General features: G+C 43.2%; 1 protein-coding gene across 1 annotated transcript in view; it reads right to left on the bottom strand.

Annotated features, from left to right (window-relative positions):
• The window catches only part of Ddx1 (ATP-dependent RNA helicase Ddx1), a 61,288-nt gene extending 45,557 nt beyond the window's left edge, over positions 1-15,731 (bottom strand). Inside the window, exons 1-5 of the mRNA XM_084578327.1 lie at positions 15,603-15,731; positions 15,189-15,240; positions 14,487-14,550; positions 9,898-10,027; positions 2,524-2,568 (exon numbers count right to left, since the gene is read on the bottom strand). Of these exons, the coding sequence (XP_084434453.1) occupies positions 2,524-2,568; positions 9,898-10,027; positions 14,487-14,550; positions 15,189-15,240; positions 15,603-15,618 (307 nt within the window). The 5' untranslated portion in view covers positions 15,619-15,731. The remainder of the gene's footprint in view (positions 1-2,523; positions 2,569-9,897; positions 10,028-14,486; positions 14,551-15,188; positions 15,241-15,602) is intronic.
• Between the last annotated feature and the right edge of the window lie 21 nt (positions 15,732-15,752).

The raw sequence follows: 15,752 nt of genomic DNA, 5'->3' as shown, positions 1-15,752 counted from the left end.
AACTCAATGGCAATCGGCCACTGCCGCACGGCAGATTTCAATGATGATTGAACTCGATTGGCACTGACTAAATGGGGTTCGTGAATGGCCATTGGAATGCCAAGGAGCATTGAGAGCAGCCCCGCATTCGCCCTAAGGTGAAACACAAGACATAAACTTAAAAGAAACCAACCATCTTCTGGATTAAACTATTTAGACTACATTAAACAGCTCTTAAACTAGCTTTTCGGGAGTCAAAATGATCACTCTAGAGAATGTGCGATGTTCACGAACTGACGCTGTTCAGGGTGTTGTTCTCTGGCAGTGTGGCATGCTGGAGCGCTTCATTCATGTTCGCCTTTTACTGCGCTTTGTGACAACTGAGACCAAGAAGAGTCCCACATGTGCTTTTACCGATAGCAACTATGAATGCAGCGAAGACTACCGCCGAGCTGTAGCAGCATTGTTGGTGCAAAATGAATGCGGCGATTGCACATCGATCGTCGTCGTTCCGCCATTTCTCGCCTGTGGGTTATGCTGAGCGGCGAGGTATTCGCTGAACAAACTTTCATTTAAATATAGCACTTAGTGTGATATCTAACTCATATTATCCTGTTTCACTTCATATTTTTACTCGATGTTGTTACCTGTGGTGCCATCTGTGGGATCTGATGCTCACTATTCAATGGTCATTGAAATTTGCTGTGTGGCAGTGGCACATCTTGATGACCCTCGAAAATTTCAATGGCCATTCACTCAATGGGCATTCAGATTCGCCTGACTGTTGCACAGCGCGTGTGAATCTTTTTACGAGACGTTTTTGAACTTAAACTGCACCTAATAAACATTGACATGCACATCGAACATCGGCGATGTTAAATAGACATGCTGATGTCCGACATCGGCGCATTCGTCACATCACAGCACTCTCGTAGTCTCACACAGCACTCTTGTAGGACGTAGTCCGGACATCACAGCATCTCACACAAAGCACAAACCGGCGTCTACACCTCCAGTCGTACAGCAAACAAGAATGACACGATGCTTGGGCTGGAGACACGCTGGCTGTACCCAGCTTTCTCAGCGCCGCTTGTATGTATGTAGAACTTGCAACACCGCAAAGCACATTTAAATCTCAATACGAGCAGAAAGCGACGCATTACGTGATCCCTCTCATCACAGATGGAAGTGAGGAAACTTTGAAGAATTAGAACGACATATGTACCGTCCTAGACGATAATCCAAATGATAATGAAGACCAAATAAGCGGGCGTGTGGGCCGCGGGCTGGCCGTCAACACCGCGATTACATACACTTGCGCTCTGGTCGTGCTTGCCACCCTGCTGCAGTCCAACTCAGATAAACCTATCATCATGCCATCACGTAGTCTATCACCCATCCTAGGCCCTATTCTTGCCACTGTACTATTTTTCGTAATTTCACATTTCACGTATGCAGTACATACTTCTTGCACCTCGTATACTTCGCACACCTGGTATCAACTTCGATTTGGCTACATTTGGCTATCGCTACCAAGTTGTTGCTACAACATGCTACAACCACACATCCGGGGATCTCATATTCGTCCGGCTTTCTCAACGTAACCCAAGGCCCACCTACCTTGCGTATCCCGGAGAAAAATGCATCAGGTCCGTCAGATGTAAACCTGAACCCCACCGATCGGGTCCGTCCATCGTACCCCAAAAGAAATATTTCCTAAATCCGTCGTCCGACTTTCCCAACGCACCCGGGAGAAAAACGCACCAGGTCTGTCAGATGTAAACCCCTGAGAAGTGTTTTTTAAACTGGTACTGCACATTTTTCTATAATTTTTCGCCACAAGACAGATGAGGACACGAGGGTTACAGGAAAAAATAAATTGCCAAATTGAAATTTTTTCACAAAAATGGCAAATTTTATTCTAACTACAGGTTTTTGCTAGAGATAAAGAAAAAATATTGTGGGTGTTTAAGCATGAGTTAAATCTATTTATAGAGCGAAAGCTATGACTGTTGCAGCGATACCCCTTTTCAATTGGCGGTTTTTTCATAATTTTTCTCGAAGTTAGGTTTTTTGGAAAGGAAGGTGCCTTATACTTCTGGGTGGACATCATGGAATGGTGAACACCTGCACCTAACCAGGTCAAGGTCACATTTTCATATTTTTTCTCATAAATTGTACGCTAATTTATAAGAAAGGAAAGGTGCAGTATCTGTCAGACTTGAAGGAAGGGAGTGAAAGTGGAAAGAGAGAAAGAGGAGCCGGTAGTGGAGGCTTGCGGAGTAATTTTGCCCTTAGGCACCTTTAACGGGCACTGACATCACACAACACAGGGCTGTGCTCCTTTTAAGATAGGTTTTGGGGAAAATGGAAGGCACAGTTTACTTTTGGGTTGACATCATGGAATCGTGGACACCCACTCCTAATTAGGTCAAGGTCACCTGAAAGTCAATCCAATGCTACGCAAAGACCGGCTCTACCTAGAGTAGTGAAGCTTTTGCTCCTAAGAAAGAAGAAAGGAAGAAGTGTGAAGGTATGTCTTACCCAGTGCTGACCCACGGTCGAAGAAACTCATGGCCCACTTCTTGGCTGGACAGAAAAACACAGCCAAGGAGAAAAGTGAGCACAGAGTATTACACTTCCACACAAACACACAGAGAAAAAGGAGTAGTTCAAAACAAGATGTGGCATTAATATAACCTTGTTTCTATCTCGCATTCATGCTGCTGTCGACTCTTTTTTTTTAATTCCACTGCAAAGTAAGGAGATGTTGGCATTTGCTGTTAGAGCTGGATACTGCCTCTCTTATAATAGGATGAATGTGCAAAGAAAAACGAAGCAACTATTCCAGTAATAAATACTGCGTTCTGCAGCTTGATCAGAATTGTTTTGAAAAATTCTCCAGCCTCAACCTGAGGCTCATTTGCATTCAAACCGTGGACAAAGCTTTATGTTGCTGACCCTTTTGTTACGTTGTAAGTGTAACCATAGTGCTTACCTGGTTTGGCCGCTCGTGACATTGAGGAGCAAAAGATGCCAACGCCGAGTTTCCGACAAAAGGCACCTGTGGCACCATCTGGCGTTGTTGGAGGAAAGCGCCGTGGTTGTAAAGCACCCAGACAAACGTGGAATGTTTTTGTAATGATGCTAGATGGCACCACCACTGCAGCCCTTCGCCGGAAATCGACGTTTGCGTCTTTCGCTTTTTCAATCTCGTCAGAGAGGTTTCTCATCATGCACGGCCAAATGAGGTAAGCACAATGGTCACACTTAATATTCACCAAAAGGGTCAACAACTCACAAGCTGTTTTTGTGTGTTGTGTTTCATGGCACATAGGCAACTCCAGCCATCATGCGGCAAGAGCGAGGTTTAAAGTGTATGCTAATAAAAAGGGCATTAAAAAGTTACTAGAACTTATATAGCTTGCTTAAATGCTTTGCTTCTTTCAGGAATGAAAGAACGTAGGAAATACCAATTAGTGACTTTTCTCCTAAATGTAAACTAGGGTGTAGTGGTATGTGTTCCATTATAAACTTGTGGGAAGTGTTCTTGTCTTAGTTCTTCAAGTCTTGAACATGTTATTAAGATGTGGTAGTAGTGAAAACTTCTCCACAGAGTTCACATGTAGGTATATCTTGTTTTGCAAGAATGAAGTTGTTTGTTAAATGAGAGTGACCGATACAAAAGCGACATAAAACAACTTCGATGAAACATTATTGGTTAACTACATGATTTCCATTCTTGTACCACTGGCTTCACTGGTGTAATTTGTTGCTTACTTCCTTGTCCCACAATTGCTGCCATTTTTCGTTCAGTTTTCTTTGCATAAATTTCTTGACACCTTTATGTGATATATTTAAATTTTCCATTTTAGTGCTCTGGGCGGCTGCAGCACATATCAGCTCGTTCATTACCGCTGATCCCTACATGACTTGGTACCCAGCAGAATTTTATTTCGTATCCTTATGTTTCGGTTGATCTCACATAATGTATTATTTCCTAACAAGTGTTCAGTAGTATTCCTGAAGTGTAGCGCTGTGATTACACTGAGTTAGTCTTTGTAGGTTACTCTTTTCAATTTTGCTCTTTAGTATTTTTTTTCTACAGGTAAGAAGATGGCATCAAGTTCAGTAGTAAAAATTGATGCACACTGAGGTAACCTAACCATATTTTTTTTTGCATTTGTCTCTACTGCACCACTACCAATATAGAAAGCTGTTTTAGAACCATTTTTATGAAATGCTCGGTGGTTTTTGTGATTTTTATCTAAATCCAGGAACCCTTGTAATATGTGTTCAGGCAGCATCTGCTTCTTACGAAACTGTGTTAGTGTGAGGTAACGAGAGGGTAGCGGGTTGGGACTACAGACAATATATGGGGGTCTGTCAACTATGTGTAATTCCTGGCATTTCTGCTCAAAACATAGGATTAATGGTCTTATTGCTCAGGGTTTGTTACTGAAGAGTGTTCTAGATGGGCACTTTGCAATTATTAGGTAACCAATATGCTTTCGGAGTGAATGGAGTTTTAGAATATATAAGCATGTGAGCATGCTTCTTCAGTCTGTAAGTGACGATTCATTGGTTTCTACATGCAAGCTATTTTTGGGTGATGTCCTGTATGAACCAGTTGAAATCCGCAAGCCTGAATTGTGTACGGGACCCAATCCCTTGAAATATGACGGTCTTGAAGATCCATAGATAGTATGCAGCCATATTCTAAACATGAGCACACCACAAAACGGTAAACTTGTATAAGGCATGTTCTGTCAGAACCCCAGCGTTTATGTGAAAAGATTTTTAATATATTCAGAGATTTTGAAGCTTTCTTTTTCAGGTTGTTTGTATGAGGAAGGAATGAAAGCTTTCTGTCAAAAGTTAGGCCTAGAAATTTAGGTCCATGTTTTACAAGTAGCTTGACATCTTTTAGGTAGATGGTAGAATCAGTGCGCAGTCCACTTTTAAGAGGGAACAGAACAGCTACCGATTTTTGTGTAGAAAACCCAAAGCCATTCCTATCTGCCCACGTTGCCAGTTTATTTACTGTGAGCTGTATTACATGTTCTACACTAGATGCAATTTTAAGGTCGTCTACAAAGACAGAGTGCATAACAAATTTTGGGATTATTTTTGCTATGGGGTTCATTTTTACTATAGAAAGTGTAGTACTTAAAATGCATCCCTGATGAACACCATTTTCTTGTATGAAGGTTTTTGGAAAGGGTGGAACCAACACATACTTGAAATGACCACCCAGAAAGAAAAGCTCAGCAAATGCTGAGCTCTTCCAAATCATGCAAAATCCCAAACCTCCATGTGGTGTCATAGGTAAAAAAAGACTGCAAGACAGTGTTTTTTATGAATAAAGGCTTCTCGGATTGTATTTTCCAGTCGGACAAGGTGATCAATAGTTGAACAAGCTTTGTTTCTTTTTGTAAAAGCATTGGTGGATTTCAAGAAGCTTCCGGAATTGAAAGCCTTATATTCCCAATGCTTTAAAGACATTTTGCAAGACAGCTCGTTAGAGCTACTGGCCTACAACTGCTTGGGGAGTCCGGTGACTTCCCAGGCTCCAAAAGTGATACTGTAATAGCTTTCTTCCAGGCTTCTCGTATTGTTCCTGAAATGCATATTTTGTTAAAAATTTCCAATAATCTGTCTACTGAGGACAGAGACAAATGAGCCAGCATTTCGTAGTGATTTCATCAGGCCCTGGTGCAGTGTGTTTGCGAGTAGATAATATTCTATTTTTTCAAGCGTAATTAAGCAGTTAACCCTTTCACTGTCGGCTGTTTCTGACCGGGACGCACCCCCAGTGTCGGCTTGGTTTCAGAGAACGAGCATATCAGTGGCCAGCACAAGGGAGAGAAACGGCGCATAGTGAAGTCTAAAGAGAAAAAGATGGAAAGAGGCTAAAACACTCGTGTGCTGCTGCTGCTAACGGCAAGCTGTCCTCAAGCGAGGGCGCGTGGAGAGAGCGAATGCAGCAATCGAGTCATATGTCAGTCAGAGAGAGGCAATCGCGTGCGGCTCTGAACTTGCCACGCCGTAGGGGAAGCGCGACAAAGAATAAAAATAAAAACCTCCAAACCTGCAGCAGATGGCAGAACAAACTTTGAACCCATAACCGCACGCGCGCGCCGAAGGATCGCTCGCTGGAGAGAGTAGTGTCACGGAGCGACCACGCCCCCTCCCACGAGCAAAGAACGGGCGGGCGCGGTCGCACCATACTCTTCCATATATGTGTCATATCGGCGCGGAGCGAGCATATCAGCTTGTAGAAAGATTCAACAGATGGCGGAGCAAGTCCAAGCGCGGTAGCTTCACGGTGAGGCGCGAAAATTTGAACGCGATAGAATACGTACGGGCACGTTATTGACACTGCGGGGAGGAAACGCGAATATGTACCGGTACGTTCCTGACAGTGAAAGGGTTAAAAGGTTCATTTATGCAGCCAGATGTTGGGAGTCTATTTTTCGACTGTAATTTTAAACTTTAAAAAAGAATGTGTATAGCGTGTGGAACTAGGAACTGCAGCGAAATGTTTTCCCAATATGTCTGCTTGTTCGTCTATGTCCATTTTTGTACCAGAAGTCGTTAAAAGTGGAATCGTGAAAGGAGGCTATTTGCAATCTGGTTTATTAACCTGCTCCCAATTTTTTTCAGACGTGGTCGAGCTATTTATTGAAGACACACAACTGTGCCACGAGGCTTTTTCGGCATTGCGGTGAATGTACCACACTTTTGTTCTGGCCTTTTTAAAAGTTATAAGATGTTCATGTGCAGGATATCTCCAGAATACTCCCCAGGCCTTTCTTTGTTCTCTTTGTGCTTCTTTGCACTCTCGCATGTACAACACTTTATGATTTCGCTGCACAGCTTCCGAGGACTGTGGAATAGCCAGGTGCGTTGCGGCAATAACACAAATGGTAATCTCATTCAGCTCAACTACGCTGAAATATTTTGAAAATATTTTTTCGAGGTTGGCTTTGGACTGAAATAATCGCCAGTTTCCTAAGTGAAAGTTTTCACTGTCGTGGTTTTGTTAAAGTGATGGATGGTGAGGATGTTGGCCTGGTTATGACAGGTAAATGATCACTTCTATATGGGTTGTCAAGGACGTCCCATTGAAAATCGATAAAAACTGATGGCGAACAAAACAATAAATCTAAGCAGCTCATTTTTCCTGTGCTCGGGGAGCAATATGTTTGTCTGCTTGTATTCCTTCGCTATTTTCTGTATTCTAGATAGAAAAGTAAGAGATGTAGATGAGGATAGGAAAAGGCGACTGCCGATTTCCCTGGTTGGGTCAGGCTGGAGGTGCCGTTTCTAGGAAGCGCAGGCCAAAGTGGTGCACTGCCTCCGCCTCCCACAGTACATGCAAACATCTGTTTTAACAGATGGCCCCAGGGGGAAATGACGCGCAACCTTTGTGCGTGGTTTCAGTGTAGATGTGCCTCTGGTTAAGGTGGAAGAATTTTTCAAAATGGTTAGCAGAATACTGTATAAAGCTGTCACAAGTGAACACTACAGACTGCTGTGACTGCTGGTTGCCTACCCAGGAGGCCTCTGCGGCTTCTCAAAAACTTCATGTCCCAAAAATACTGTATCACAAAGAAAGAAAGAAAAGAAAGAAGGAGAGAGAGACAGAGTGAAAAACAGACAAACAAAAAAGGATGTCACAGAAACTTCATGTCCAAAAAATACTGTATCACAAAGAAAGAAAGGAAAGAAAGAGGGAGATAGAAACAGACAAGCAAAAAAAGATGTCACAGAAACTTCATGTCCAAAAAATACTGTATCACAAAGAAAGAAAGAGAAGAAAGAAGGAGAGACAGAGAGAAACAGACAAACAAAAAAAGGATGCCACAAGACGATCACCACTTTATAAAGCGAGACTCAGCAACATCTTGTAGTGGTGAAAATCAAAGGTGATCAAAATTAAACTTTATGAATTTCTTATAATTAGGCACTCATAGGTATGCAAAACCTGCACCTTTCTTTCAGAGAGAGAGTGCATAGCGTGCCTATGCTGTCACTCCTTTCAGCATAGTGTTCAGACCACTGAGTGTGATGCACCGCAGTGAGATCATATGCGATGTCACTGTGCTGTCCCCTGTGCTCTGTTTGGACCACTCAGCACAGTGCACTGACTCAGCACATTGCAGTGACCTCATGTATGGCATCACTGAATGCCGACCAACCAGCATGGCATGGTTTTGGCGCCGTTACAGAGATGGGAAAACATACCCTCACAGCCGAGGACAGTCTCCGAAATGGTTCTCCCATAATATTCTTAACCTTCCATTCCCGGCGACACACAAATTTCACAGAGCTACACTATGCATACAAATGCCTAGAACTGTGCTTTCAAAATATTCTATAGATGCTAGTTCTCAAGCCTCGCTTTCTGCCAACGTTGGCCGTCATTTGTCATTCCGTAATAATGAAGTCCTTTTATGTTAATCTGTGCCAGAGCTCTTCAGTCATGGTCGTGATATAAATAGCCATATTAAAAAAGAAAAGCGGCATACCCCAAGATTCAATAAGTCTAGGAAATGGTGCAACACTTTGATGGCGATTGCACGTTGCCAAAAGTGGCACGTCGAAAGCCAATACATATCACTCCCCAAGAGAGTAATTACACTTTCAGTATCGAGCAGCGTCCATTCCAGTTTCCACGCTCAAAGCTGTTATGTGTTATGATACAGGAGCGTATGCTTCATACACAAAAGTTTTCGTGCGCCGTGGTTACCACTTCATCCACGAGGTTTACAATAATGAGGTGCCACTTAAAGACAAAAACTAAAAGCCTATTATTGGCGATATAAAGGTAGCATTGTTATTTATTGAAGGGTGCACAGGAGAGAGCATAAAATATAACCGAAAAAGAGGAACGCTCCGGAAATAAAGAACACTCTGCACTTAAGGATATTAATATTTTACTGAGGTGTGGTCATGTGGTGGTCTAAATCACTAATGGCCGAGTTTCACCACAAAAAAGCACTACAGGCAACTTTCGACGTGAAATTAAAATTATAAATCCTTGTTTCATAAATAGAGTGATGAATCTACAGAATATCAGACAAAATCTTTTCAAAATGTCAGCGCTCAGTCCTTCGAAGTTTTGGATCTTGGAATAACTCTGTTTTGCCTAAAAATATGCTTTTTGCTTTCAAAACAACATTAAACACTATGAAACAGTGCTTCTGTTGCGGTGTCCGTACTATGACCATATTAAGCTTCTGTACGAGAAAACCTACAATTCTTGGTGCTTTAAGGGGGGGACATGGCTCTTAAAGCTATCATTTTCAAATTTTTCAACAAATTTGATAAAATCTGGTATTCTGATTCAGTTTCCTGCACTGATTTAAAATATGTAACTCTTTTTCCAACTGGCCAATTAGTTCAAAAGATAAATGAAATTGGTCACAATTTGCGGGAACAAGAATAACCGCACCATAAAAAATTCACATGAACACTTTGCTTGGTACTAGAAAGAATAAGGAATACAATAACATCGCTAATATTTGTTATATCAAAAAAGTGCTCCTAACATTGTATTCTTTACACTTTCTAGTACCTAGAAAAGTGTCCATGGGAATTTTTTGTAGCGTGGTTATTTTTTCATTGTTTCTGCAAATTATGAACAACTAATTTCATATCTCTTGCACTAATTGGCCAAATGGAAAAAGAGTTGCAATTTGAAATCAGTGCAAGAAACTGAATCAGAATACGAGGTTTTATCAAATTTGGTCAAAAATTGGAAAAATAATTTTAAAAGCCATGCGCCCCTTAACCTTAATTTCACTCTTTGCTGTAAACTCCTTTCTACTTAAAACACGAGGCTGAAATTAAACTTAGGGGACTCTCTCCCCCTTCTTGCAATCGTTCACCATGTGCCAATGTGCAACTTACAGGATGGGCTTGCCTTGGCCCCTCCGCCCTTCTTGCCACGGCCCACCTCTTGGTCTTTGAGAGTCTCCCATACAATCTGCAGAATGGGCAGGCAGAAGGCGCCTGTTTTGCCACTGCCCGTCTCAGCTGCCTGCAACAAAACAGATGGTTATGATGGGCCCTATAATGCATAAGCAATGGAGGCAGGCTGTCGTGAGCCAAAAGCAGGGTCAGAAAATGTGGTTTGGTTTGGCTTATGGGGTTTGACGTCCCAAAGTGGCTCTGGCTATGAGACACCGCGGTGGAGGGCTCCAGAAATTTCGACCCCCTGAAGAACTTTAACATGCACTGACATCATACAGCACAAGGGTGCCTTGCTTTTCGCCTCCATCGAAAAGCGGCCGCTGCGGCCAGGATTTCATTCCGCATTCTTGGGCAGGCACAGAAGTCTAGTGCCCTAACCACTGCACTACAGTGGTGGGATGGTCAGAAACAGTGTGTCTTCTTCGGCGAAAAGACACCCAAAGCTAGTATGAAATACCAACATTCCTGAAAACTTCTGGAATGAGTGAGTATTTCTGGAGGGAGGAGTAAAATGGTGTGTATTCACAATAAAACTACATGAAATGCATTTCTCTCAGATTCTTCAGACTTTTTACCTCAAACCGAAACCAAGATGCTAAGCTGTCAGCAATCTTCACATGTGTGACGCAGTGGCATAAGGTATATGTAAATCTCACGATTACGTGCCACTGCATGTCAACTCAAAATTCTTGTTTCTGTCAGAACTTCCTCACCACTCGATATTAAGGATTTGTCGTCGACCTCAGCAAAAACAAGATCATCCCAATCAAGCGGGCAGTTGGAAAAGCTAATGCAGGAGGCAGGCAGTGACATGAACACTGCATTGCAGTGAGTGCCATCAGTTTTTGTAGCCTACGATCACCTCCATTCCACTCATAAATAAGAATGCAGATGGTTTTTGCAGATAGTCACCCAAGGGCAAAAACAAATTTCAACATCAATTAAGCTCACAGAAGCCCATGCCAGTGCCGACATATACTCCTCGATTGAATCAAAAAGTTCTGCCTTCCTCCAGCAAAGCTCACTTGTCCTGCTGCCTTTTCCCAACACTGGTACAGCCCTTGCAGCTGGAAACAGACCCTTTCTGGTGCTTTTATTTGGTTCAAAATGGTCGTAATTACTTGCCCAAAAGTTGGTTTGGTTTGCGGGGTTTAACGTCCCAAAGCGACTCAGGCTATGAGAGACGCAGTAGTGGGGGACTCCGGAAATTTCGACCACCTGGAGCTCTTTAACGTGCACTGACATCACACAGCATACGAACGCCTTGCTTTTCACCTCTATCGAAAAGCGACCGCCGAGGCCGGGATTCAATCCCACATCCTTGGGAAGAGTAGTTAAGCGTCGTAACCACTGCGCCGACAGCTTAGCTTCCTTCCTTGCAATGTAGTGTAAATAGTGACTTTAATGAGTTAGTATCCCAAATTATGTCCTGCCACTGACAAAAAGAAACACCATAGCAATGGGCTTTGAATCAGTTCGTCTTACAGTTGGATACAGCTCAAGAAATAATTATCGACAGATGGCTCTAAAAGGAGGTTTTTAAGCTAAAGGAATCGACCAATTTTCATTTCATGACATTGCATTTAATCTGATGAAGCCTTGGTGAACCCTCTTTCATCTGCCCCACCCTGCGCTGCCATGCTAGCATGTCTAAGGTGACTATTCATGGCATCATGAGAATCGGTTGATGCCAATGGTTGCAAGGGGTCCTTCGAGGAAAGAAAAAGTCAATGCTCTGCCGATGTATTCTGCACTTTCACATCAGCAAGATGATTGACTGCTGTTCTTTCAACAAAGAAGTCTTACTAAAAGCATTCTTGATACCGCTGGTGTGTCTCTGAAGCTTTCTTCGAGCAGCCCCTTGAAAATAAAGACTTGCTGTCAGCGTGTTTCGAACCTAGGTCAAGGCAAAAAGATCAGCTTCGAGGGCCACTGCGTTAGACCACTGCATCATTTCGGTAGCTGGTTTCATGTGCTAAGCTACCAGTCTTCCGAGCTAAGCTTCAGATGTTGTCATCTTTATCTCTGACAAAGTCTCACAAGAAAGCTTAATGAAGCCACCTTTATCCTGATAAAACCATAGAACACATGTTATATCTTTTGATGCACCTTATGTTTGCTAATCTTGTGTAATGATGTTGCAGAGTATTTTTTTTCTTACTTGCATTATTTATTATGTCATGTTAAATAACCTTTAGTACATTTTTAAGTCGTGTAAAGATCTGTACTGCCCACCCCCAATGCTCTCTGCGTGGGCCACAAGGAAATGTGAAATAAATAAATACTTCCCTAAGCTTGGCATGATGCGGCAAAGCTAAATCAAGCAAAACTTAGCTAAACAAGTGCTAAATAAGGCTTATGTATGTACACACGATTTTACTAAGCGGTGAAGGGTGCAGCCATATTGGGGCACTTGGCTGTTCTCGTAGCACAAGAAAGAGTTGACACGACTGCCCCCCACCTAACACCCCAGTCTAACCGGTTTCTCTGAGGGTCGTGAAATTCGTGAAATGGTTTATATGTATGCTTAGCCAATAAACTGCCACTTAATTTTGATGCTGACATTTTTGTCCTCACAGATGGCATCAGTTCAGTTCAGGCGTTCAGTCGTGTCCGACTCTTCGTGACCCTATGGACCATGTCACGCCACGCTTTCCGGTCTCTCACTATCTTCTTAACATCACATAGCTTCATCTGCAGTGCCTCGAGAATGCCATCTAACCATCGCGTTCGCTGCCTACCCCTTCTCCGGCGACCCTCAACCTTTCCCAACATCAAATCTTTCTCCAGCGACTCCTCTCTTCTCATCAGATGACCAAAGTAGCTGAGCTTTAACTTTAGAATTTGACCCTCCAATGAGCAGTCAGGGTTTATGGTCGACAATATCGACTGATTTGATCTTCTGGCAGTCCAAGGAACTCTTAAGAGTCTTCGCCAGCACCACAATTCAAACGCGTCAATTCTTCGGCGGTCAGCCTTTTTCACAGTCCAACTCTCGCATCCATACATCACAACTGGAAAGACCATAGCACGGGTTATACGGATCTTGGTTGGTAGACTAATGTCTCTGCTCTTTACTAGGCGGTCAAGGCTAACCATTGCTCTCTTTCCCAGAAGCAGGCGTCTCCTAATTTCATGGCTGCAGTCTCCTTCCGAGGTAATCTTGGCGCCCAAGAACAGAAAATCTGTCACAGCTTCCACTTCTTGTCCATTGATGCTCCAGGACTTGATAGGGCAAGACGCCATGATCTTCGTCTTTTTAATGTTCAGTTTAAGCCCAAACTTCTCACTCTCTTCTTGTACGCGCATCAGAAGTCTCTTGAGTTCCACTTCACTTTCTGCCATTAAAGTGGTATCATCCGCATATCTAAGGTTGTTGATACGTTTTCCAGCAATCTTCACTCCAGCTGAAGACTCGTCCAGACCGGCCTTCCTCATGATGCACTCTGCATATAGGTTAAATAGGCAGGGCGACAGTATGCAGCCTTGCCTCACCCCTTTCTCAATCGGAAACCAATCAGTAAGGCCATGCCCAGTTCTGACTGTGGCCTCTTGCCCTTCATAAAGGTTCCTGAGGAGACAGATGAGGTGAATTGGAACTCCCATCTCTTGGAGAGCTTGCCACAATCTGCTGTGATCTACGCAGTCAAACGCTTTTGCATAATCAATAAAGCAGAAGTAGATGGGTTTCTGGAACTCTCTTGCTTTTTCCATGATCCAGCGAAGGTTGGCAATTTGGTCTCTAGTTCCTCTGCCCTTGCGAAACCCAGCTTGCACGTCCGGAAGCTCCCGATCCACATACTGCCGCAGCCTACCTTGCAGGATTTTTAACATCACCTTGCTAGCATGCGAAATAAGCGCGATCGTGCGGTAGTTGGAACAATCTTTGGCACTACCTTTCTTTGGAATGGGGATGTAAACTGACCTCCTCCAATCCTGTGGCCACTGCAGGGTTGTCCAAATCTTTTGACATAATGTATGCAGTGTGTTAACAGCGTCGTGGTTGAGGTTTTGAAGCAACAGATGGCATACCTCCTTCTCAATTAAAGGCATAACTGAAAAGCCCATGAGCCCACAATATTTCCGGTGTGGTGCATGGTTCAGGGAGGGCTCTTGAATAATTTCGACCACCTGGAACACCGTGCACCATGATCATACAGTATGTGGGCACTTTGTGTTTGCCGCCATTGAAATGCAGCCGTAGCAGTCGGGATCAAACCCACATCCTCAGGCTCAGCAACCCAGCATCATGATAATAATTTTTTTGTGTGTTTGTATTAAGTAGTAAACCATCCTGAAGTTTAACCACAACACAGATATGTGGGGGAGACTCACGTAATATGTGCAACAAATGTATCATGAGGGTAACAGCGTAACAGCTACATTACAACTATGAGTCAAGTTAGGTTGCAAGCACTTCTTGTGTTTCTTTGATTACATCCAAACTCTAGCTGACCTCCACCACTCAACCCACTGTGGAAAATGTCCGAATAGCAAACACAGGGAATTTGCACAAAAATCCTCACCATGAGAACGTCACCTCCTCCCAGAATGAGTGGCACAGCCTCTGCTTGCACATCAGTGGGGAGGCTGTAAACAACGAGAATAACCACGTGGTTTGGTTTGGTTTATTGGATTTGAATGACCCAAAGCAACTCGGGCTATAGGAGACACCGTAGCTGAGGTCTCCGGAAATTTCGACCACCTGGGGTTTTTTAAGTAATAACCAAATGGAGGCTCACATTGCAAAGAGGAGCTAAGCTTTAGGACAAAACACAGCTTTTTCGGGTAACCACACGAAACTGAGAGTTGGTTCCGATGCAATAAGTAATGCATCTGTGCTAATCTGTGCTCAGTGTGTGTAATTCATAAACGCCCGAGATACTTATTCTGCTGTTGTGATCAGTTTAGGTGATCACGCAGAACCTTTATTCCAGGCTAACAACTTCAGTTCTTCATCAATAAATGCCTCCTCCTCCGTACATGTATTGTCTCGAAAAACTACATGACAAACCTTAAGCAACCGAACCAGTTTTCAACGTAAATGAAGCTAAATTCATATCGACAATGAATGCAACTTTCCAAAAGCGCATAAAATACATGACTAATATGAAAATGTTCACCAAAGCACCTCTACTTCGATTAAAACTGACGACGGAACTGTATTCAGTACGTAGTGTGTGAGCAGCAGGACTCATGAAAGAAGTCCCATGAAGAATAAAACTCACGTCCATTCCATCTCCTCGACTGCTTGAGCAATCTCGGGCAGGACGCCCATCTCTGCAGAGAAGAACGCGCAAGAACCACGATTAACATTTTTGACGACTTCACCAAAATGACAGCACCAACCCTAAGCCGCTCGAGTCAATTTAATATATGTAAACTGTAAAAACGCAAATATGTGCCTCAGTAGAACTAATATATTACAAAAAAACAAAAAAAAAAGTTCCAGAATAATTGATTTCTTCAGGAATGTGTAAAACTCGAGGCATTTGTAGCCTGAACGGCGTGGTGCTCCAGCATCGAGACTGCCTACTGAAAGCGCATCGCACAAAATTCACTCCATCGCCATTTGAGAGTTTACAAAATGGGCGCAATGCACACGCTCTTTTTAAATACTGTTATCACTGTGCACACATTACCTTCAAACGCAGTCATGATTAGTCCGAACTATTCGAACCACACTCGCTGCCTCGCAGAGTCAAAAACGAAAATAAAGCGGCTCTGAACCGGCTTCGGAACGGCGTCGGTATGGACTGAAACCGACTTCTGGCTTAAAAATGTTGACATAA

This window comes from Amblyomma maculatum, chromosome 9 (genome assembly GCF_055883805.1).
Source record: "Amblyomma maculatum isolate TAMU_Amacu chromosome 9, ASM5588380v1, whole genome shotgun sequence".
NCBI classification, from domain to species: Eukaryota; Metazoa; Arthropoda; class Arachnida; order Ixodida; family Ixodidae; genus Amblyomma; species Amblyomma maculatum.
This window is presented reverse-complemented; position numbering and strand designations above follow the sequence as displayed.